Raw genomic sequence first — 26,344 nt, 5'->3', positions numbered from 1 at the left:
TAAAAGGATGAAAAATGCAACAGAACAAATCTCATCTCTAATTAGTTGCGCCTAGCAGAATGCATAAAGGAAAAGGTTATAGTTCCGTAAGTAAGGCAACTCACAATCCAGGAATTTCTGCACAGTTTGCCACTTTATCCACATGACCAAATCTTGTACCTATATTGCTATTTAAACTAAAATTCTGATCGGTTTCTGTTTAGTCTGAGTAAGTAGTAACTTACCTAGGTGTTTCTTTGGCTCTAGGAAAGGCCTGTGTGGAAGCACAGAAAGAAAAACACATAGCTTTAGCAAAGACGTCATTACTTAGTTGGTAGCATAACATTAAAGAAAGAGCACTTAAAAAGTTTAGTCTGTTGAAAAGACACACAATGCCATCTATTTAACTAAAAATTACAATTAATTGTACTGAATTTAAGTAGGTAGACCAGCACAACAGAGAGCCAACAACCTTTTGATGATAAATGAGATCCCTGACTTGTTTTCCAAAATCCATTTCAGTGTTGAAACATCATAATTTGCTGGATGTTTAAATGCAAGTCCTTCAGGCAGGCCCTGCACTACCACAGCAGACTGATCTCTCTGAATCTTCTCATATGGCACAGGTACCACTGTTGACTTTCCTAAAGCTTTACCTAGGAAAAAAACAAAAATCATAATAAAAAAAAAAAATCACATGAATCTTTTTACTTTGGAGAGGACTGGAGAGAAAGCAAGGTGCAGATGCAAATCTCTACAGAAAACCAAGCAGTGCTCACATTAACATGCACTGGAACACACTGAGATACAGACTTTCCTGCAAGAAAGCTAAATGGGCTGTGCAGTAACCTCAAACCACATCCCACAAATCACATCAGGAAGAAAACTATCCAATATATGTCTATGTTTTAGAATCAGCTACTAAAAGTTAAAATTATCACCTTAACCCCAGTATGGTTGGGAGGCTAAAATCATGCAATACTTTCCTCCCAACTGGAATAAAAATTTAGAAATCCAGAACAGCTATTTAGAAGACTTTAAAGCACTCACCATAGCAAAAGCAGAAAAAGTCCTCCACAGATTTTCTGAGAGCTTCCAGTTCCACAATATCCACTGTCAGTCTGTTTACAGGTGACATACCCTTTGCTTTCTGTAGTTCTGTAGCCCTCTCCTCTTCCGTAACACCTAGCAGTTATTTATAAAAATAAGACAAAAATAAAACAGTAAGTTATTAAAACTCCCAGCACCTAGTCTCTCCAGTTTAGACTATATACACTTGGGAGGGATTCCTGCCAGAAAATCCTAAGAACTATTTGCCTTAGAAGCAAATGCACTTATCTGTGTACATGAGCAATGATTAAATTTAAATTTACACCAAAATTATTATATCATCCTTACAAACATTGCAAATGCCACCCTCTGAGGTTTAAGAGTGATGAATTAAGAGACACATCCAAGCAGGTTTTTTTTGGCATGAAGATGTAGAAAACACTTAATCTCAGGAGAGGATAATACAGGAGAAATAAAATGCAAAACTGCTAAGAAAAGAAGGACCAATCCAGTCACCAGGGAAAAAGTAAAATGCCTGTGTGCAGGGTCCCACAGCTCTCTAGCACTATGCACGCTTACACAGTGGTTATGTTATATCCTGTTTTGCTTATGCTGTATATGCTCAGCTTAACTTTCTATAGAAGGGATCTGACTTGCCACAACGGCTCCTGTATCTTTCCAAAGACGTTTATTTTAAGTACACATCTCTTATTGCAGAATAGGAGTTGCAAACAAGCCATCACCCTGCAGACCAGTGAATATTTCAGCCCTGTACCTTATTCTAGTCTGTGAGCAAAACTCATTGCAAAAGTCACGAGGGAGTAACACCACTTTCAATATTAAAAAGCAAATGGAAGTGATCATTTTAGGTGGAAGTCTTCCTTTCTTATCATTCAGGTCTTGCAGAGATTTGCTGAGAATTACCCAGTGAAAATACAGGAAAACATCTGAGATATTCTGCATATGTGTTGTGGTTTAACTGCAGCTGGCAACTGAGCACCATGCAGCTAACTCACCAACTCCTCCTGCTCCCAGTAGGATGGGGAGAATCAGAAAAAAAACCTCATGGGTTAAGATAAGAACAGTTTAATAACTGAAATAAAACAACAATAGAAATAACAGTAATAATAGTAATGGGAAAGAATGTAACAAAGAGGGAAATAAAACCCCAGAAAAGACAAGAGGTGCACAATGCAGTTGCTCCCCACCCCCTGACCGATGCCCGAGCAGCAATCCACTCCTCCCAGCCAGCTCCCCCCAGTTTATACACTGGGCATGAAGTTCTAAGGTATGAAAGAGCTCTCTGGCTAGTTGGGGTCAGCTGTCCTGGCCATGCTCCTTCCCAGCCTCTTGTGCCCCTCCTTGCTGGCAGAGCATGGGAAACTGAAAAAATCCTTAACTTCAGATAAGCGCCACTGAGTGACAACTCAAAGAGCCGCGTGTTATCAACATTATTCTTACACCAAATCCAAAACACAGCACTGTACCAGCTACTAGGAAGAAAACTAACTCCATCCCAGCCAAAACCAGGACAACATGAAAGAGGAAGCAAGGGAGCAAGCACAGCAGTAAGTCTGAAACACTGCGATTTGCATTGCCTGCGCTGCTGGCATTGTAATTCTATGCTAATACAAGAAAACAAACATCAGTTTGAACAACTGATTAAAAATGGGTTGTGGAATGAGTTGAAGCAGCAACGCTGTTAGCGAAAACATATTTATCATCTTAAAAACTTGCATCTTCATTTAAAAGAGAATCAGATCATATGCCTGTTTTGTGCCCTGGAACCCACCTCCACACAACATTCAGCTCTCCAGCTCTTCAGGCCTGAAACTTACTTTCTCTGCAATATGACAGGGCCTTCCATAACACAAAAAATAATGCAAAAGTGAAATATAGACACCTTTACACTGTCATACCATTTATACCTATATACACCATTATATATGTTTGTATCTATATATACTCTTATATACCTTTAACACAGCTGCTTAATTAATGACAGCTTATAAGGTTTGCCTGCAGATTCTGGGATAAGAGACATCAGTTTCCATTTATAGCTACATGCAATGTCACTTTTTGGGTGGGTTTTTTCCCACGTAAGCAACTGATTCACTGAAAACGCCTTTACTGACAGTAGCTTCTCAAAAGCATACCCACACTTTCTAAAAATAAGCAAGACAAAAATAAGATGATGACACTGCTCACTTCCCATTAAAATGAAAACCAAACAAAAAGACATAGAAAATTTCCTTCATAACCATAAGAGAAACCCTTATCATTTTTAATTAAATTTTTATCCATTTTTATCCATTTTCTTAAGCTTATGTTATGCATCTGCCTTCCTAATCTCTCCCACATCTGTTGACCAATTTCAATCAAATCTGACAAGCAAGATCACGTCTCAAGCACAGTAAGATTTATAAAAGCTCTACACAACCAATGAAACCTAGAAGCCATTTATCACCTCCTGACAGCATTGACAGACACATCTCCACTTGTTGGAGGTTACACAACTTCCAGGTTCTGTCAAAGCCCTCACCACAATTACAGAGTGATCCAGGCTATATTTGGGAGGGGATGCCTGGGACATATGGAACAAGACCTGGTAGGGAAGAGAAATGGGGGCCTGTATTTACAGGGTAAATGGCTCAGGAAGGGTGAGGAATGGTTATACGGTAAAACACCTGGGACTATAGTTCTACATCCCTGGGACTGCAGAATTAGTCCAGTTACTCTGCAAAAACTGTTCCAGATTCAGCAGGATTACAATGATCCAACTCCTAACAATCTTCATTTTGCACTGATAGTCCATCTATGGTTGAGTGTCTCTTATCCTCTTGTACTACCCAGGTGTTCTGCATTCAGAATCCCCTTCCCTCTTACCCATGCTACCAGCAGCAGACTGGGTTTAACAGTCCAGCCTACCACTTGGCTGGAAGAAGACTCTCCCAGCTGTCACCACCCTTAAAAAATGGATATACTATAAAATGAATAGGCTGCTTTAAAGTAAAAAAAAACAAAAACAAAAAACCAACAATAAACCCTCTTACAAAAATTTTTATGACAGAACAAAAAATTGATTACTTGATCAAATTTTGATTTGGCAATTGTTTTATTGTTGCAGCAGTTAAATAGCTACACCTCTGTATGGGCAGACACTATTGCTTTCTGCCTTAAATAGATGCTGTTATATATTGATGAAGAGTTACAGCTCAGCAGTGTTATACAACACTTATTCTGAAGGTCCAGTAAAGCACAGTCTGAATGCAGTAAACAAAACAGGCCATAAAGCGCATCTGTCTTCAAAGCACCTGACTCGGAGCTAAGGGCAAAGCTGCTGTTTGAAGGAAGCAGGCTGCACTTCTGTGGAGTAGAGCATGTCCCACTGGGTCACACTGCAAGACAAGTGACAAAACCAGCACCGTCCACATCTCGCTGAAGAAACAAAAATTCAGCCTTATCAAACAATTAACTTAAATTTCCTCAAAATGTGACCCGAAGATCAGATGCTACACAAACAACAACAGAGAAAAGCTGGTAGGATTCAGTATCTGAAGCTGATGGAGCTCAACACTCCTCTTGCAAAAGAGCTGTCAGTCGCACGGTACATAAGGCATCTTATAACATCTGAGGGTTTTTAATCAGGTGGTTTTTAATCCCCCAGGTAGAGAAAGCCAAGAAGTGATTATAAAAGTAGGAATGTCACTCCTGCACAGACACTCCAAGAGGCAACTTAAGGGCAACGATTATTTTGTGCCAACACTCATGTACATATATTTTATCATTTATGCTTAAGGAAAACTAGTCTGAAAATTACTATGAGCAATGGAAGAAGGAAAGTAAATTCATGTGTGGCTAAAAGCATTTTACTTTGTTTTATAATGCATCCACCCAGTTCACCTATGTTTAAGGCCATCCAGTTTTACAGTTCAGGAAATTGGACATTAACCACAAATTAAAGAAAAATCGTTTTATGATTATCAAAGGATCACTTAAACCACAAGCAAAGCAAATCACCTGAGGCAGAATTAGGAGCCAGGGAACTTCAAAAAGGTTGGCTAGCTACAGTAATTTTCTGTTTGTGACTCTGAGGGAACAAGATGGGTGGTCTCCACTGAAATGCAACTGAACTTTCCTAGGAAGTTTTTTAAACTAGCTGTTAGCTTCATACTCCTTAATTGGGCTAGGGAGAACATGAAGGGTTTCTGACAAACAAAACAACCAACCTAGCTCTAATAAGGCTGTAAGAGGCCAGTTACCCAAATCTGAAATAAACACAGAAAAATAGCACAGAGCTCTGAGCTAGGCAGGGCATGGCTGAAGCTAAAGGTACAGGAAAGAAAAGGGATCCAGGCTGGCACACAACCTGCAAGAGTCTGTCCTTGACACATCTATGGAGCCAGAGAAGATGACTATGGAAGCAAAGGAAGCATCCCTGAGGGAGGGAGGCAGAAAGTGATCTTATAAAACTTTTTAAAAATAACTTGGGTCTAACTGTGTAACAGTTTAGAAAATGCATTTTTCAGAACTCGGGAAAGGGGTAAACTGCCTTGTAAAACAAGGGAAATTGCCAGTAATGTAAAACTTAAGCAAAACAGATTAATTCACCCTTAATACCATGCAAAAGGGCTTGCAAAGGAGACCATGGGGAATGCATGGCTATCCAGGGCAGGTCATCACCCACTTCAGGTAAAGCCCTTTTACCAGTCTGGGAAGTTGGGGAAAAAAAGAAGGAAGACTAGTACAAAAGACAAGGTAAAGCTAAAAGATAGGAGAATTATTTCCATGTCAGATTTAGGCTTTTAATGCAGAGTTCAGCTAATGAACACATATTAATATGTGAGAAATATGCAACATGGGAAAGCTCAAAAACTACATTATTTGCATTTCAAAAGGTTAGTCTGAAGGGGACTATAAGCTGAACCACTTAAGTTAGCTCAAATGAAGACAGCAATGGCAAAAAAAAAGCAGCTCAAAGCAAGAAAGACGGGGATGATTGCTTTGAATTTTATTTTTATTACTTGCCACTGCAACTGTTTGGTGAGTGCTAGGAATGTTATCTTTAACCTAATTCCTAAGCACGTGATTTATTAGGAATAAACTGATCAAGTCTTTAAGGGTAGATCCTTTAAATCATAGCTACATTCTGCAAATACAAAATAGAAAGTGATTGAAACTTACATCAAAATAGCTCTTGGGGATTCCAAGAATGGACACAGTTCAGTTAATTCATCAAGCAGCTACAACCACAACAAACTCCTCCAAAAACTTGAGGTGAGGCAGAAACAGATGCATAATATGAACTAGTGCTTCCAATAAATGCAGTACGATGTAAATACTTCAAGAGACTGGGAAAGCAGAAGCCCAGAGTGCTGCAGGCAGTCACAATGTATGCAGCAGTGTCCTAGCTTTCCAGCAGGAACATCTGAAGCTTCATGCTTTTCATTAAATAAACAAAGATATCCTATATGCTTTAGCAGTCAGGGTACTGCAGACATCTCTGTAGCATCCTAGGGAGATGGGGACCCCCACAACTAACCCACAGTGCAAAGGTTTTAGTCATACAAAGGCCTGGGCACAAATGCAGAAGACCATCGTGCACAGAGAGCTGCAGAACAGGAAAGGAGATACACAAGAGGAAGCCAGCAGTTACCATGCCACAATTCTCCCAAGCAAAAAGGATTACGAAACTGCTCCCTAATTAACCCCAGGCAGAGCCGGCCAGGTTAGCATTAACACATCACTAAACAGGCATGATGCAATCTGGCTCATGTAATGTAAAATGGACAAGGGAACACTCACGTGATCCCTTCCACTAGCAGAGATGACAGGTCTCCACTCCCAAGTGACAGACATGGTAGGAGTAAATACATTGTGTTTGCCAGCACAATTAGTCTGGGAAGTGGTGAGGCTACAGTCAGTGTGGCCAGGAGCAGCCATCTATCTCTTCTGGTCTTACAATTTGGAGAAGTGCAAGTTATTCCAAGCCATCCGCTGCAAAAAGGGATGTAAAACCTCAGAACACAACCGAGAGCCATAGCTGAGTAAGTTCCATTAAAAGTGACTGGGAAGAGTTGTTCCAGCAGATACTGAAACAGAATAAGCATTTAGCAGAGGTTGTATTATAGAGGCCCCTCCCAAATAGCTGGAAGGAAATCTGGCATGAAAAAAGAGGCCGAGAGTTACAGAAGTGTAAAACAGCTCTGGCTTGGCAATAGGAGAGCATCCTGGCAGTCACAGCTTTAAAAAGCAACATTTTTTTTTCCCTGCATCCTGTAAAGTGTACTCATTTTGAAGTGCACTGGAAGACCAAAGCTAAAGCAAGAATCATAGATACAGCCCCTCATTTGCATTTAAAATTGGTAACAGATTACTGATGGCATACATGCAACTCCATGAGTGTTTTGTCAAGATTAATCCTTTGTCTGGCTCTTACTGTTTTTCTTTCATTTCCTATTTATGTCTACGATTTAATGACTCCTTTCTCTTCCAAAATATCCTGTACCTTCAGGAGCAGCAAAAGCCACAGAAGTCTCAGCTGGCCACATAATAGTTTAGGGCCAAAGAAAATGACTGTGGGAAACCAGTTTCCACACTGGTACATCATCATCAAAAAGAACTGGTATTTTTAAACTAGCTGCATTAGTGTCAAGGGATTATCCTCTGAGCAACATAAAAAGATGTCAGCTAGTTACAGAATGGTATTTTCACTGTAATACCATAGCACATAATCAGAGACAAAGATGATGATAAAGATTATCCTTTAGATATTATAATGAGGACAAACACAATCAATTGCAGTTAGACCCACTAATAACCTCTGTTATTAGAGTAATCCTAAAAATGTATTAGGCTGCTTCCATACAGGTCAGAGGATTTGGTCTGTACTCAATTTCAAGTCTGAGACATTCTGCTTTAGAGCTGAAAAGCTGAACACCCTGTTTAGATACTGCTTCTGAATTACTATAGGCATGACAAGTAAGATATATAGAATATGATCAGAGGTAATCACAATAGTAAGGAAGAAGTAAATCAACTGTATTAATACTTTATTTACATCATTACTGGAGCATCCAAATAAAGTACCATAAAAGGACTACGTCCAGATCAGCAGTACAGTACACACACTAACTAGCAAAGCTGCAGTATCAAGGGTTATATCTCAGCAGATTTATCAAAGATATTTTAAAGCACAAGTCTAAAATTAACCCAGAGCTACTGAGTTAATAAAAATATTCACATTACTGTAGCTTGACTCCCACCTATCATCTTCTAAACACAAGCTCTGTGCATGATGCTCTCAGGCTTGCAATATCACAGTCTGTTCAGCATTGCTTACAGTGAAAGTACACAGACAGAATCAAACATGTAAATCTTCATCCATTAGAAAAATTAAAGAAAGCAGCAAGACATACAATCATGCTTCATACAACAAGCTTCAGCATGTTAACATTTATACCAATATGCTATACACTTTACTGAACTTTGGTAAAAAAAATACTTTAAAAAAAAGTCATATATTTCTATATCATGCTTTTTGGACATAGTCACCTTCAAAGAGAACACAGTTCAAGACAAAAATACTGATTTATGAGCTATTTAGATGCCTAGAAGTAGACGTCACGGAGATTTTCAGAAGTTTTGCTCTAGATTTTTAGGTACCTCGGTTGCTTCGTAGATCTGGCCCTGTTGCTAGCACTGCTTTTATTATCGCCAATATTAGCACTAATTGCACACCTGTGGTGATGCAATAGAGAATACTAACGTTTTTTAAATCTCAACTGCAAGAGAAGTATTGACTATTTCATTGCACAAAATACGTCTAGGCTGAAAAAAATGTATTAGGCAATTTGGAGTGCATGCACCTCTTGTCAGTAAGAAACAGCGTAAGGCAGATAATGACAGGCAAACAAACAAAAGACACTGCTGCCTTCAAACAGTTAGACTTTAGGGCTGTGGTGTCCATATGCACTTTTCTATAGGGGATGACCCCAGCCAGTGGCACAAATTCCTCTGTAGGAAAGTCCTCATGCAAACCACAACCACAGAGCTCGTATTCACCGCTGGTGAGATCTCTTGAGGTGAGCAAAGCCATCACTTCTGATGACAGCGTATCCAGAGTGTTCCGATCACCTTTCAGCTGTCTAGGATCTCAGCACAGTGTACATGATACCATGAAACAGCCCCATCCCAGGCAGAGCACACAGTGTTCACTGACAGCACTTCTGCTGTGCTGCAGCATCACAGCTAGAGATACAAAACACTCTTGGAACATCAGAGTAGCTTCATCCTGGGCAGTCATATTTTAAACATTAATATTTAATGTAAGGAAAAACTAGTTTTGTCACAAGAGAACTGCAAGATTAATTTCATGAGGAAAATCCCTCGAAACAGATCAAAATTCTGCCACTGAAGGGAACACAGAAAGCAAAGAAAGAAGCGAGTTGTACCTCTTTGGCATAGCTGGGAAGATGCTGCCTGGAAAACAAGGTCTAGCCAGTAACAGATTTGCTTTAATCCCACACGGGCATCCTCCAACCTATGGGGACAAACATCCAGGGATGAAGTGGATTGACACTCTCCTGTGTAGGTGTGATGCACAGACCGACTACCAAAATCCCACTTGTACGTCCTTAAAGACCAAAGAATTGCTCTACAATCTTCTCATGCATTTGAAACCTTAGATAATAAGCTAAAAAGCTCATTCTCCACAGAGAATTCATGCACAGTGAACAGCAGCCTCTGTGGAAGCCAAAACCTGAAGTGAGGACAGTCACTGCATAGCTGTAATTACAGGTATGGACTAGGAAGCTGGCATCTACCATAGCAAGACACTAGACATGGTGTAACTTCAGCCATAGATGAAGAGTAGTCTCTCTAAACTATACAGACAGGCTACTATAAGGCCAGAAATGCCAATTTCAGGGATTCAGCTGGAAATTACAGCAGGCCGAAGTAGTCCAACAGTAACCAATCTAGTTAGAGACTTGGCCAGTTTTGAGTTTGTTTTTTAAACCAGTAAGATCTAGCCTTTCAGGTTTCTGGTTTTGTTTGGTTTTTTCCACCCCCCCTGTAAACTGCCAAAGCATTAGAGTCAAAGAGATAAGGGAGTACAACATCAGAAAAGAACTCTCCAGAAAACCTAATACTTCCTTATTTGCTCAAAGGCCAGAAGGATTCAATGAGACAGAAGCCCAGCCACAGATCTTCAAGCAGGTCACCAGTAACCTAGTTTATGGGAAGAGTCATTTTACTTGATGGAAGATATCCAAAAGGGAACAGTAATCCACATACCAAAAATACTGAAGAGTCAGAACTGAGCAATCCTTCCCGTAAGATCTTTGGAGCATCATGTGCCATTCATTCACCACAAGCAAGAGGAACAGCCCTTTAAAACCACTCACATTCTGAGCATTCTTGAAGCTACAAGGGCTTCTTGCAACCTGTGGCTGGATGGACATGGAGTGAAAGACGCTGGGCCAAAGTCTCTAGCAGGACTTGAAGCCAAACTCTGGCCCACACCAGATGCATTGTTAAGATCAGCGTGGCAACCTGAGGCCACCTGAATGGAAAAAAAAAGTTTCTTAAAAATAAAGGGCCTATCATCCAAGATGAACAATCTACAGATGTAAGATGGCCTCATCTCAGGCAAGTGAGCTCAGAGCCCTGGCACCAAGGGAAAAAGCAGCATGACTGGGATAGCTGACAGAGTTGCAGAACTAGCAAGATTATGCTTCTGTGTGACCTACATACCGGTGGTGCAACAGCTGGTACCAGTGGAAACGCTAGCAGAGGCAACTGGGATTCTTAGAGAACAATCAGCAACTTGGCAGATGGGATGGAACACAGTGCTGGGTAAATCTCTTCCAAAGTCCATAGCAGGTGACCAAAAAGGTGTTTCTGAGTCAGGGAGATCTTCTGAAAGTTCACTTCGACAGGCAAATACAAGCCAGGGATGATGAGGCCTGTTCTGGTTTTTTGTTCGTGTGTTTTATAAACTACCTCCAGCTCCATTCAAGTGAGAATGAATTTGACAGAGCCGGTATCAAACCCTGACCAAACCTCAAGGGACAAAGATGAATACATGAAGGGAACAGCATTCTTGAGACATCCCAGAGATAAGTCTTGTGTTCAGGATGGCTGATAACCCACAACTCGGCAGCAATCCAGAGAGCAAGGAGGCACTTCAATCTTGCCAAGGCCATCCAAGAGGAACTAAGGACCACACAACACACTTCAGCAGGGAACAGCAGCTAAAACAAAGAGGTACTGGCAGGGCAAGATGTATATGATCTTGATTGCTTACAGCGCACAAGTGCATCCATGCTTGTCCATATTCTGAATATGTGCAGGCACTCGAAGAATATTCTCTCTTTATATACAATTTAAATTTACACAGGCTTAGAATAACAGAGTCTGCAGGTTACCTAAGTTACATGTTATGCTTACAAGCACATGCAGTCCTACACTGACTGAAACATACCATTTCAGTGTAACATCAGGCTTACAGCCATCTTAATTAAGCACAGTTCAGAGGAATATATTATCTGACTCGACTTTAAATAATTAATGCCTGTTTACTGGTTCCTCAATACTCACTACACATCCCATTAAAAAAAGCATTGCTATAATTTGTTTCTAATGCATTTTCTTAAGGTAACAAGGTATGTGAGATATGCACAGGGCTTCTCCTTCCCCTGCAGTTAGGAGTTAGGGAACCCACATGGGTGAAAGTCGTTATGAATGAAAGCCACAAGAAACCAAACTCCAGTGCTGCTTTCACTGAACCACTGTTATTTTTATCAGTATACTGCTAGAAAGTATACATGCTACTGTCTTCACAAACCTTATATACACATTTCATCAATTTAACCCCCTAAATTATACTTATTACTAAAAATAAGCAGGTTCAAAACCTCCAAATTCCCAAAACTCTTCATATTTACTCAAACTATACAAAGGAGCTGTGGGAAAAGTAGAAGTAAAGACTGGAGACACATGCTGGCTTGTCACAACAGTCAAACATAACCTAGTAACTACACTTCTGTTTCCATACTTAAAGAAAAATTAAGAGACCCACACAAGTGGAGAGGTAATCCTCAATATTGTCAGCACCATGTGTCCCAAAGACTGATATCACAGTTGAATTTTAAAAGGTTTAATTCTAACAGCAATATAAGAATCTCTTGGAAGCCTTTATTAATCATAAAGGAAAGAAAAGGGCCAAACTCTAACTTACTAAAATTACACACAACTGTGGCCTTCCTGGATTTTTCCAAAACACCTACTACAATTGCAACTAACATCTATTGCTAGCTTTCATATTTAACTGAATAAACAAGGTTCTAGGGGAAAGAACTGTTGCCTCCACAGGTCTAAGATTTAGATCAAAAGATACTACACTATAAACTTTGTCAAGACTTCTAAGTTGTCAAAGGCAGTGATGGAATCATCACTGCCAGGAATATGTAATGCAATTCTTAAAAACTGATGTTCTGAAGTCAAGTTTTCTGGAATTATCAACATCTTTGTCAACAACAGGAGAGAAATACCTCCAGCATCAAAACTCCCCAGAAAGTATGGGGGATATGCACTTAGTGAAACCATGAAAGCAGTGACTGAGGTTAGTTGGCTTTATTCACACAGATCTTGCACCATGATGTTCTGCAAGAAACATAATGAAAACACTGTTTTCAAAGTGGATATTGCCTAATCTCTTCAGCCTGACAGAACAAAACTGCTATCATCTTGTAAAACACCCAGGAATAAAGCAAAGGAGCAGGATTATCAGAGCTAACGTTAGATTAAAACAGAAACCACGTCTGATACAGTCAAACACAAGCATGGATGAGAAGCCAGTTCTTCCCACAGTACAGAACCAGAAATATGGATCTAGCCAGGGAGATCAAACATCAAATCCCAGTTACTTCAGACTCCCTACCAATGGATGCACCCAGTATATGAAGTCTCCAGTATACCAGGGTCCACGATACCACTGTACTGGCAATAAAACAAAGGACCTCAGGGAAGCACTTTAAGAAACAACAACAAAAAATAACAGGTGAAAAACTAAACTCCCCCCATTATTCAGCTAGTTTTCATAAATACCAGTATCAGAAGACTGCTCCTGTAAAAAATAAAAAGGGAACTGATTCATCCTATATTTGATTCCTCACTGAGGTTGTAATTCTTCATTTTGGTATCAGTTATCTGTTAAAGACTTTCCTTACAATGAATATGCACACAGAAAGTCCCTGTCCAAGCGATTAGGACAGTGGCAAAAATCCAGCGCCCCACCGCAAACAAATGACCTTGAGACAAAACCTCCAGGAGAATTTTATCTAGCAGCCAAAGCATTTTTAGGAGCAAATGTTTCTGCTACAGATTAAACATAGTTGCTTTCCAAGCAGTATTTAATTAGTCAAGCCAGAACATTTTACAGCTGTTGCTTGTGAACTCTCCACACACACTGATTCTTCTCATACCTCTCTTCTTGATCTCCATCTTCTCCCTTTCCCTAGGCAGGCAAATGTACATTTTGTTACTGATTAATAGGCGTTCATCAACACTTTCCGAAATGAGCCTATCAGTGCTCCCCCAGAGAGCCACTGAATCTTTAAAACCACACTCCTAGAACTACTGTCCTGTACTCAGTGAATCATGTTTTATGAACACAGAAGTTCTACTGTTTTACCATAAAAATGAAATTAAACCGAAACCACACTCTGGATGTACTTAAGAGTACAAAAGTAATGCAGATGTAGTTTTAAGTCATTATGGTATAGATACATATTTCTGTCTACTTATGACGGAATATTATATGTGATAGGAAAAAGCTACATAAAAAATGTCACCTCGTCAAAAGTGTGCGTCTGCTTTAATAAGGCATGAAATGATCTGAAGAACCAGGACCATTTGAGCTGACAGAAGTAGTCCACTACCTGTTAAATTTTCCGCCCAGCCTTCACAAGTGGAAAAAAAGATTTGGAGAAGGGGATACAAAGAAAGCCTAACATGCACTAGGAAATGCAGGCCATGTTATTAGGGTGGACAGTCTAATACTTCTTATTGTACCGGTTTTTCACGTTACTTAAGAAAAAAATTAACATTTCCAGCCACAGTTGAAATAACACCCCAAACAAGACCACTGTTAACTGATCATTTTTATGTTCAGCTGGTGTTGCCACAGCAAATGTAATTATAGCCTGTACCCATGATATTCAGAACTTTGCTCCCCAAAGTTGTTAGTAGTATGCAATACACATGAAGTAGCTAGTGAAATACTAAAAATACAGTTGAAACTTACAGTACTTAACAAAATCCTTCTGAAAATCTTTCCTAGAATTGACGAAGGCTCTTCCTCTCTCAGTTCCAACGACAAACACATCTGTTTCATACACAGCAATACAGGCAACTTCTGCCTTGGACTTGGCAAGTTCTTTACACTAAAAACAAAAAGCTTTTATTACTATAGTTAAGAGTACAGTTAACAGAAATGTATGTGGTATTATGTAAAACAGTTATTACTTCTGCTGCCAGCATCCACCCTTCAAAAGGTACTGTGAGTAACATAACATCAGCCATTAGCAAAGAATAATTTAAACATCTGGAGTGCTTTTCATCAGGAACCTTAAAAGCACTGTAGATGCGTTAGTGAAATTAAGGCCTTGTCTAGACTCAGAGATCGCCGTATTTTTAATTAAAATGATTTATGACATCAATCCATGTGAAATTATCACTTCCCTGTTAGATAATCATACTGAGTGTCTTACTCCAACTTCCAGCAGAGCATACGGGAGGTTTGTTCATTCACAGCACACTTATCACACATGATGTTCTGTTGAAAAAGGTGTGGTTGCAAGCAGAAAGGCTGCCTGCAGTCTGCCCTGTCCTGCCTGCTGCACTCCGGTGAATTACTCCTTCCTGTGAACACCTACGTGTGTTTTGCTGGGAGAAATTTCTCGCAAAGTAGTAAGGCAGGAAGCCTATAGTACCTTTGCTCTTTCCTTGAACTGAAAAAATTAGTGAGATCATCAAAAAGCAATCACAAAGAGTCATTTTCTCCTAGGAACTCAGAAGATCAGAGTTTGCTGCAACCTATAAAAACACCAACTGCAATATGAGAGGAAAAAGTGACACAAAGCCTTTAGAACCAAGTATACCCATTGGAAAAAAAGGCTTGCAATCAATTCTTTCTTAACCATCCCATTCAAAGTTTCACTGACAAAGAAAAAAATTTTGTTCTTGCCTATCATTTAAGAAAACAATTTTTAAAAGGCAAATCTTTGACAGTGCCTCAACTTTAAAGAAACGTGACAGACCTTTCCACTCACAGCCCTGGCCAACCTTAAGCCCCACCACACAATGATTAAATAACTTCTACATAACAGGTGATATGCCAACTTAAAAAAAAAAGTATTTCCTGAACAAGTTTTGTTGAATTGGTACAGCAGCTGAGGACAAGGCATTAGCCTCCAGACTGTTTATTCACTCTATTACAGATGACAAAGACCAGAACATACTCTTGCCTTTCAACCACACTCTACCTGAACAATCAAAAAATATTTCCCATTCATTTGAAAAAATAATTTTTAAAACAACCATACCACAACAAGAAACAGTTGTTAAGACAACTGTTAGTATGATTTTCCACAAGCAGAGTTACAGTTGGACAGCAGGCAATAAGGTAAAGATAAAACATTACAGCTTTCCTGCTCCCCAGCAGGAGGCAGTGTGTAGGTGTAATCCTCCACGGCCAAGGCAGAGTATTGATGCAGCTGCTTAACTTCTCTACTAACCATTGACTCAAGCGCTGACATGAGGAATGTAACCACCATTCTGCTTTCACAGGAGCCCTCTTCACGGATGGACGTTGCTGGTGTGGTAGTCTGGGCCATTTTCCTTCTATAAAATGAAATTAAAAAAACACGTTCAGATACACAAGCAGTGCAAGAAAACAAGAACCTCTCCCATGTACGTAAAGAAAAAAAAAAATATCCAAAAACCCACAACACACCCCACCACACACATACACAGTCAAGTAAATATACAGGTAAATTAAGAGGAGGAAGTGCTCACTCTTCTTTCATGCTTCCTGCTGTTTCATCAAAAGCTGAAGCTAAACACTCAAAAGTTAAAACGTTGTGCTATGACTAGACCACAAACCCTTTGATTCTAGAAAGATGCGTATTAATTGGTTAGCTGAATTTACATCAATTTTCCTTTCTAAGCATGTTTGAACTCCAGCAGTCTAGATAAATACAGCAAAAAAACCCACTGGCATTAACATACAGAAAAAATGGCAAATTATAGTTATGACAAGTATTAGAACAATCCTTCCTGTAATTATCACAGCCTAGCTCAAAACAAACAACCACCACCACCACCCTGCCCCAAAATCATGGCCTTAGAGACCACAGTATCAATAACCAGAATGTGACATTTTTATTCACATATTCTTTAGCTGTAGGATTAACTCCAAAGCTAAGTAGTCCCAATTAAGGTGCTAAAATTAAAAACTGAATTTCAGCAATGACACAAAAAAGATATTTAAACCTATTTTCTCTATGTCATTCAGGAGACTTTCAACTTTAAGACATAAGTAATAATCAGAACTTGTTTATGCTTCTGCTGGCAGAATTGTCTATACAAGAATGAATATATCAAGAATGAAGTTTCAGCAGCTGCTGAGAGCACATTTTTCTATTGGAGCATTGCAACTTGTTATGTTTACACATATCTAAAGCAATAACCTGACATGCCTGGAGGAGGAGAGAACTGGTAGAAATTTAGCTGTTACAACTCCATGTGCAAGCCTTGAGAAAAATCACCGCAAAAGTCAAGATAGCTCAGATAGACGAAACGTTTCGTAACAGCTTGATGAGACAGCTTGCTGCTCCTGTAGAACCTGGACACATGATGTGGCTCAAGTTTCCAAAAGTGACATGCATCCTATTAGATGCACAGACAGGTCATGGCAGCACAAATAACCATTGCATGTGATAATACATGCTTACATTGCAAAAAACGGTACAGTGCTTTTCTTTTATAGGATTTAGAGCACTTCAGACTACAAACTGGAGGGGGGCAAAAAAAGTTAGCAATACTGCAAGCTCACAACAGCCATCCAGCAGCCTTCTGGCTCTGCAGACACAAGCCAGCAAGGTTTAAACAGCTTTAAAACCATGTTATAGATAAACTGGCAGTGGCATAGTCAGCAGCTGCTCAACATGCAGGTAATGAGAGGTTTGAATACCAGCACCTGCTACGCTGGGCTGGTCCTTTGTCAGGTCTGGAAAAGGAGCTAAACTGCAAGAATGAATATAAAGGAATAACAACTGTTGAACGATGTTGATTGCTTCAGTGACCCAAGAGAGGGTCAGCTGGGGATGGGGAGGCAGCGGCTGATGGCTTATCCTCCAAAGGAAGAGAAGCATCTTATTGTTTGTGGAATATCAGAGGAAAGGGGAGATTTTGATGTGATCAATTAAACTTCACCGAGCCATGATTTTTGATACCCAACAGAGTTCTCAAGCTCATCTTTGGAACTCCTTTAGGGCTGGGACGCTGACAGTAATTTTAAACATGATAGCTTTCGGACTTTTTAAAATGGTATCTTGACAATCCAATATTAAAGATTAAATAGAACATAACTGCACATTTCCCCTTTCTCCCATGTCTACTCACTGTCTGATGCAGTTGTTCTGCACCAGTTCAACACCTCCCAAGCTAGCAGTGGCATGAACATACGGACCTACCCCGTTGTGGGGTGGGAGGGGGAAAAAAATATCACACTGTGTCAAAACAAGAGTAAACATTTTCTACATTACAGAGGTACCCTGTCCAGAAAACAGACCAAGGAAATTCTAGCAATTATTTAAAAGCTGTGGATGCATAAGCACATCAGAGAAGTGCCAGCTCAGGCTGTCTTCCGCATGCAGAATTGTTCCTATCCCTGGAAGGTGATTTCTGATCCACAGGTACACAGACAAGTCAGGGAGCTGATCCAGGGAACGGGGAGAAGTGCTCCACTGGACTGGGTCCCAGTTTGTTTCACTGTACAGCCCCACAGTTGTTCTGGCTTAACAGAGGACAGCACATCCTAAGCTACCTTGCTGCTGTACATGAGGCCACAGCCTCGGTATCTTGGAGTCACATTTGGATCTTCTAATAACATTTGGAAGAGTCTTCCCAAAGTATAAAGACATAGTGCCTTGTATTTTTAGGATACCCATTGTTTAATCAGTTTGTATGGTGCCAGATCAGTGTTAATGTAGATTTAAGAGACATCCTGTTGCACCATGACAGTCGCACAAGAATATTTTTTCCTAACCACTTTACAGCAAGTCTCATGAGGAAGATTTTTTTTCTGCCCCCCACATTTTGCCAGTTTCTCCCTTTCAAACAAAAGTTTTCTCCACTATCCTTATCTATACCACTAGGACAGTATTATAAGAAAGAGTAGGCTATGGTTCAGTAGATACAATGAACCTGGCTGCCTTTCCAAGATCAGCCCTTAGTGTGCGAGAACACCATTGCCCAACCTAACCTCCCAGTGCAAAGCCTGCAATAAAAGTGTAACACCTTACCTCTTACCAGAGTGCTGCACAAAAAGGCCAATTTAAAAACCATCCTTTGAACAATTACAAGCTGGCCAACAGAATACCACTTATGACACCTCTAGGCATCTTAATCACATATTGCTAAAGAACTTCCAGATCAGTTACTATTAGTTATAATTGCCTATAAATCCTTCAGTTTAACAGTGCCAAGATGAGCCTTTGGCCCAAGTAAAGGCTTGTAACAATGAACAAAGCCTCACAAAATACAGTGGTGGAGCAGCAAGGGTGTAGCATTTAGCCATTCCTGCCTGTGATATAACCCCAGCTAGCAACTAAGCCCCGCAGAGCCGCTCTCTCACTCCTCCTCAGTGGAACGTGGGTGAGAATCGGAAGGGAGAAAAGTTGTGGGTTGAAATAAAGACAGTTTAATAGGTAAAGCAAAAGCTGCACACGCAGGCAAAGCAAAATAAGGAATCCGTTCCCCGCCTCCCCCAGGCAGGCAGGTGCTCAGCCATCTCCAGGACAGCAGGGCTCCCTCACGCGTGACGGTGACTTGGGCAGACAAACGCCATCACTCCGAACGTCCCCCCTTCCTCCTTCCCCAGCTCTCTGTGCCGAGCGGGACGCCCTATGGCCTGGGACGTCCCTGTGGGCAGTTGGGGTCAGCTGTCCCGGCCGTGTCCCCTCCCAACTCCTTGTGCACCCCCAGCCCCTCGCTGGTGGGGTGGGGTGAGAGGCAGGAAAGGCCTCGGCTCTGTGTGAGCCCTGCGCAGCCATCACTAAACCATCCCTGTGCTACCAACACTGTTCCAAGCACAAACCCAAACCACAGCCCCACATGGCTACTGTGAAGAAAATTAACTCTATCCCAGGCAAAACCAGCATGCTTCCTGATGAGAAAGCCACCATGACATAGAGCTAATAAACCCTCTGGGTTTTCCTTTTACAAGGAGAAAACCAAAGACCAAAACCAGTAGCTTTTCGGGAAGCCAAACCAACATGTATCTCACTCTGCCTGTTTCTTGCTGGCTCCTACTTTTAGACCCCCCCAAAAGAGAAATACTCAAGGCAAGAGAGAACAAAACCACAAGACACAGTTACTTTCCGTCTTCCCTGGTAAACACACCAATAAACCCAATAGTAATGGATACTCTCTCTAGTAGCTGCTTGTCAGACACAAAAAGAAAAAAAAAACCCACCATGAAACTTTATGAAGAAAAACTGTTATTTAAGCATATAAAGAATACATATGGGAAAGGGGGGGGGGGGGAGGAGAAAAATGCATTTCTTAGAGACTTGATAAACAATAGCAACACTGTTCTACCCTTCACCAGATGTAACGCAAGCGCGTGTTCCCAAAATGGTACATCTACCCATTGTCTGCTACTCTCAGAAAAGTCGCTGTGGATGCCAAAGCATACTTCTTTCCACTAACCCCTCATCTAGCATTACAAACACTAAAACAAATCCTGCCACATTAACAGAAAAGAACATAACTCCCAAGAACCTCAAAATACAGCTGGTTGGAGGGTTTGTGTGAGCTCACCCTTAACACACCACTGAAGATTTGCTGCTCCCTAGGGGAAAGTAGCCCAGCTACTACTAGATCCCCATGGGCCACTTCTGATATTTGGGGAAATAAAAGTTATTCTAGCAGAGTACAAAAGCACACATTTCATTACAAAGCTGGAACAATTAGGAACACAACAAAATATACCACTAAAAAAAAGTCTAATGAAGCTAGACTGTTTCTTGGCTGTTGCAGCTTTCACCCCTTGGCTTCTTTGTCTTCTAGGCCAAGACACAATTTCAGCATATTTAACTCTGTCCAAATATTGGCCTTCTGACAAAGGACACAAGTTGGTTCTTCCCAAACTGTACAGATTAATACTCACAAGCTGTTAAGTGAAAACGAATATTTTTAAACAAATCTTGGCTAAAAATCTGTTATTTTTTAAAACAATTTGGTTCAGTGATCCCGTATTTCAGAGGAAGTCTGCTGGTTCTCAGCTAACCTAGCACAGAAGCTCTGTTGGTATGCAAACCTACCACCACCATATTTTTCTGATTTTCTCTAACACATCTACCCTAGCCTCAGTGCACACAGCCTTAGGAGATTCTCACCTTCACCCTCCAGCACCTGTTCATAGCTGACCTACTCTAAACCTGTAAGGATGGTCTATTTTCCTTGTTATGACACGTCATTGATCATCTTAAAATTACACAAATAGTCTACAAGTGACAATTTTCAGCTCTTTCCAACCACTAGACTGCTCACACATAGCAGAAACACAAGCTTAACAGCAAGGGTGTGTGACACCCCCATCTTCATATACAAGCAATCATGTTTTGAAAGGATGTATTCCCACCAGCCATAGCCCAAGAGAAATAGAAGCAAAGGATCTGGGAGTTCCTTCACAAAAACATTGCCAGTTCCTCTGCACGTGGATTATGAATCAATTTGGATGAGCAACATCCATGCTACCTCTGTGGAGGAGCAGCCTGTTCTGAACCACAAACACTGCTGGACCAGACGAAGCAAAAGCAGCTCCAGATGTTCAGAGCCAGCTCAATCCAAAGCAAAGAGAGACAGAGGCAAGCCTGGCAGGTTTAACTCTGCTTACAGCATACATCAACAAGAGGGTGAAGCTTCCCAACATCAGAACAGGAAGGACACACAATATCGAGAACCCCCAGAGGGCATTTAGTCAACTCAAACCCATCTGGGTTTATCTCTTTTTGCTTACTGTCAGCTCTTAAAGACAGAAGTTGGCTCCCTTGGAGGTACAAACCCTGACTCACTGGATTGAGAGCAGTCATGTACATATGCATGGTCAGCTCTTAGCTAAGACTGAGTCCGGGCTGTTAACCACCCCTGAAAATGAATTAAAATAACTCTCAAGGACAGCAGAGTAGCTCTGAAGAAGCCTTATCGTACTAGGGAGGCTCTGTCTCCCTCTTCCTCCACACATACTCCCTGAAGTGTCTCTGTTGCCTTTTTTTCCAGCCTCTTATCTGGAGCAGCAGAGCAGCTGATTCAGGAAAAGTGCACATCATGATTAAAGTCAACCTTCTTGCTACTTTGCTCACTAACAATTAAGCACATTTATCTCTCTAACCTTAAGCTGTATCAGTATCGAGTCCGAGACACCACAGACACGGCACTCACTGGTTTCACCCAAGGAGCAGGTTCCCTGCTCGTCATTCACACCAGACACCACTACAAGCACAGCAACAGTGGCCCAGAACATGGGCAGCGGGGACATTCACTGTCACCATTTCAATCCAATTCCCGCCGCAGGGATTTAACTCACAGCAACAGAATCAACAAGATTGAGAGTTTTACATTAGAGCTTAACCCCAACAAAACACAGCAGCAGCGCTGCTTACAGCCCTCCATGCTACACTAATTAATGAGACAATTCGCAGAATCACGCCACTCAAATATGATCTCGCTGTAAACCAACACACTGCCCCAATCCCTACTGTAGTGCTCACTGATTTAAGCTTGCTTTTTTTTTTTTTTTTTTTTCCCAAAGGCAGCCGAGCAGAAGGTCAGCAACCAAAGGCAGTCGGGAAAGAGAACAAGGATCCCCTAACAAACAAAGCAAGGGGAAACACCTGGTGCTCTCAACACACCTGATAACACCCAGACAGCAGAGCCACACAGAACCAGCTGCATTTTGCTGGGGATGGGGGGGCACAGTTCATTACACAGCTGTGAGACTCCCCCTAAAACCAGTAATAATTAGTTCCCATTTTTCTAGGTACTTTTATGATACTCAGCACCATATGATGGCTTCTTAGTCAGCCTAGATGGCAACTACCTTCACTACTCTTAAGAACCATTAATAAAAGACAATTCCAAGAACTGTTATTTTAAAAGCACCTCTGATTTCTCTCATTCAGAAGTCTGCATGTTTGCAAAGAGATATTTAAGTTTGATTTTCACTACTTCTAAAGATTCTAATATAGACCAACATGCAATCACAAAATTTTAGATAAAAATGAAGATATTGTATCTAACTATATACCTCACAAGGCAACTGTATAAAAGCAAACATATTACACGGTCTGGAGTAGTTAAGAACTCATTAATGTAAAACTCCATTTCTGTATTAAAGCCAGACAGACTCAGTGAAGAATTCACTCAGTTTTTAAGTAGGCAGTGTCCTACTGCAGCACCTAGGCATTCGTGACTTACACTGAAACCATGCAAACAAAATGAAATATTAATCACAGCAGTCCTGACCATCTGATAAATTCTGTCTTTACCAGTGTAATTATGTTTACTTAGTCAACATGATGATCATGCCGAATAACAATTACTTTAGTTCTGTGTGTCCATCAACACTTACACATATTTGAGAAGTGAATTAGTCTGAACTCTACTGGTATTTAATTATAACAAAATTGGTTCTGGCACATTTTCCAGATAAATTGTCCTCTCTAGTGCGAGCTGGTCATTGGGATTTCTATGTCATACTGCAATGATCACAGGAAACAAAAGGCTCGAACTGATTTAAGGGCAGACAAACCCCCTTTAATTCCTCTGGGGTTCCCACATAAAGCTAAACCAACACTAAACACCTATTCAAGTTCTAACACCTGGAAAATAAAAATTCATCCGATCCATATCCAGGCGGTACCTGAAGGACACACCTCTGCACGGGAGCTGTGTGGAGTGAACTTCCTGGGCGCACACTGATGTGCTGCTGCCCACCACAGCACACATCGGGGCACCCCGGAAAACCTGGGGAACTAAGCACCCCTCGCTCTCCTGCAGTAATCAGTCCCCTCTACTTGGTAACTTCATTCCCTCTGTATTTCTTTCCCTTGTTCCTATTATTCTATTTAACCAAATGAACCAAAACACCAACTTCCATGGAATCAATTACATGTGTTCTTCCTTGGATTAAAGCATTTATATCAATCCTATTAGAAGCCTCTCTCCATCCAGGTTCCAAGAACAGAAATAAGTCATAAGCAAGATTTAGGACTATGTCAGTAACTTTTTTTGACAGAAAATTACAAATTCACAGTCTTTCCAGCAGAACGTGAGTTTCAAACAAACATCTATGAAACGGTTCTCATATCCTGACAGATAAGATAAAAGGCTGCCAGTAGCCTCTTACCAGGCCGGTAAGGTGACAAACTTTTAAGCCATCTAATTTACCCGATTGTGTGGTTTGAGCCCTGAGGGCAACTGAGCACCACACAGCTCTTCACTCACTCCTTGCCCCCCAGCGCTAGGAAGGAAAAAAAAAAAAGAATCAATAGGGGTCAGGAATGGAGATGGGACAGGGAGGAGTCACATGCAAAAGACAGGCTCGTTAAGGGAAGAGAAAGGAATCACTTTAATTCAAAACACTAACGATAAGGACACTTAACAAACAGAATGGGACAGTGAGAAGCCTTATTCTATAAACAACTTTCTTCCCGGTATCTCTACCTCCTCCCACAGGGGCAGGGGGTGCAGCTGCATCCTTCCCCCTCGCACCTCAGCAGCGGGGGCTTCTTCCCACAGAGTCCTGGGGATCCTTCCTCAGGCCGCGGGCACATCTCTGCTCCTCCGGTGACCCCCATGGGTGCGGGGGGGGCGGCCCTGCCGTCCCACCATGGGATACAGGGGGGTTCTCTGCTCCAGCACACCTCTCCTCATTCCTTCCACTGACCTTGGTGTTTGCAGGTGACATTCTCATAACTCGTCCTCAAAGTCTCCCCCCTGCTCCCAGTTTCCCCTTCTTACATGTTATCCATTGGCTCGCCCTTGGCCAGAGGCAGGGCTGAGCTGGAGCCAGGGGAGCTTCCAGCAGCTTCTCACAGGGGGCCACCCCTGTAGCCCTTCACCTGCTACCAGAAACCCTGCCACACAACCCAGCACACTAATGGATTTACAAGCCTTTTTGGTTTTTTAAAATGTTTTATAGGGTTTTGTTATTTTAATTGCACAGTTAAAGTTACACAAGCAGAAACAAGTATTAGGTATATTTAAAAGACAGTCTAAAAGTTGCTCCTTATTGTGAGATATTAACACAAAAATTTGTACATAACTGACAACAACTCAGCTACACAATTAGCTTAGAAGTGTATGGTTGCACTCATTAAACAGTCACCATGCACATGTGTGTCTCAGGCAACTTACACAGCAAACCTTTGGCAAAAGAAGCCTGCAAATAAAGAGCTGGAAACACAACAGATGACACCCAAAACCAGTTATGATTAAAAATATTATTGTCAATTGTATTGGATTTGTGTGGCAAGGATTTAGTGGGGGGGGCTACAGGGGTGGTTTCTGTGAGAAGCTGCTCAAAGCTCCCCCATGTCTGACAGAGCCAGCACCAGCCAGCTCCAAGATGGACCCACCGCTGGCCAAGGCTGAGCCCATCAGCTACGGTGGTAGTATCTTTGGGATAACATATTTAAGGGGAAAAAAAACCACCTGTGCAACGGCAACTTCAGCTGGAAAGAGGAGTGAGAATATGTGAGAGAAACGACTCAGCAGACACCGAGGCCAGAGAAAGAGGAGGTGCTCCAGGCACCAGAGCAGAGACTCCTCTCAGCCCACGGTGAGGCAGCTGTGCCCTGCGCCTAGGGAGCTCCACGGGGGAGCAGAGACCCACCTGTAGCCCGGGGAGGACCCTACACCAGAGAAGAGGGATGCCCGAAGGAGGCTGTGACCTCGTGGGAAGCCCGTGCTGAAGCAGGCTCCTGGCAGGACCTGAGGCCCCGTGGATCCCACGCTGGGGCAGATTCACTGGCAGGACTGACTGGTGACCCCGTGGGAGACCCGTGCTGGAGCAGCCTGTGCCTGAGGGACTGCACCCCGCGGCAGGGACCCACGCTGGAGCCCTGTAGGAACGGCTCAACGTCGGAAAAGTTTGCAGAAGACTGTCTGCTGTGAGAGGGGAGCCCACGCTGGAGCAGGGGAAGTGTGAGGAGTCCTGAGGAGGAAGGAGCAGCAGAGACAACAGGTGATGAACTGACTGCGACTGAGGGGCAGGAAGTAGAGAAATCAGGAGCAAAGATGAGCCTAGAAGAAGGGAGGAGTGAGGGAAGGTGCTTTTAAGATTTATTTTTATTTCTCATTGTCCTACTCATTTTCTCGGTAATAAATTAAACTGTTTTCCCTAAATTGAGTCTGTTTTGCCCGCGATAGCAATTGGTGAGTGATCCCTCCCTGCCCTCATCTCGACCCACAAGCCTTTCAACATATTTTCCCTCCCCTGTCCAGCTGAGGAGGGGAGCGATAGAGCAGCATGGTGGGCACCTGGTGTGCCAGCCCACACCATGAATGCAAGAGGCAGGTAAGGTTACACACCGGGACAGGTGCGCGACATCAGCCCCCCTTAAACATTGGGTCCACAGACTTCTGTAACAATTTGCAGCTGCACGCAGACCCACCTTTGCCGGCTCCCCGCCTCGAGCAAGCTCTGTGCCGAAACGTGCTCCGGGTCTCCCTGCGGGACCCCCCGCCCGAACGCCCCTCCCTGGGCAGTCCGCTCCCCTCACGGCTGACTAGCGCAGAGCGGCCACCCGCGGGGTGAAACTGCAGCGCCAGACTGAGGTCACAGTTAAGTCACCTGGTATACAGAAAGGAAAAAAAGGAAATAAAAATCTAAACGCTTCTAAAATTTAAGGAAAAAAATAAACTCACGCTGCTTACTATCGGTAAGTGCCCACGCTCCTTACCTGAGCCGCCTGCGCGCCCCCCCCGGGCTGGGGCTCTGGCCTACGCGGCTCCGGACGGC

At 42.0% G+C, this 26,344-nt stretch overlaps 1 protein-coding gene across 3 annotated transcripts in view; it reads right to left on the bottom strand.

The window, feature by feature from the left end:
- Positions 1-26,176, bottom strand: part of GTF2I (general transcription factor IIi) — a 76,698-nt gene extending 50,522 nt beyond the window's left edge. For 2 of the 3 annotated variants that reach the window (XM_026861466.1, XM_026861468.1), the window contains exons 1-6: positions 25,998-26,176; positions 15,831-15,936; positions 14,339-14,477; positions 1,030-1,164; positions 452-635; positions 225-253 (exon numbers count right to left, since the gene is read on the bottom strand). In XM_026861466.1, coding sequence (XP_026717267.1) covers positions 225-253; positions 452-635; positions 1,030-1,164; positions 14,339-14,477; positions 15,831-15,929 — 586 coding nt within the window. In that variant the 5' untranslated portion in view covers positions 15,930-15,936; positions 25,998-26,176. The remainder of the gene's footprint in view (positions 1-224; positions 254-451; positions 636-1,029; positions 1,165-14,338; positions 14,478-15,830; positions 15,937-25,997) is intronic. The other variant, XM_026861467.1, reaches the window with a different exon arrangement.
- Between the last annotated feature and the right edge of the window lie 168 nt (positions 26,177-26,344).

The sequence above is a fragment of the Athene cunicularia genome (assembly GCF_003259725.1).
Source record: "Athene cunicularia isolate RWA chromosome 19 unlocalized genomic scaffold, athCun1 chr19_part1, whole genome shotgun sequence".
NCBI lineage: Eukaryota > Metazoa > Chordata > Aves > Strigiformes > Strigidae > Athene > Athene cunicularia.
The sequence above is the reverse complement of the archived record's forward strand: the minus strand, read 5'-3'. Positions and strand labels throughout refer to the sequence as shown.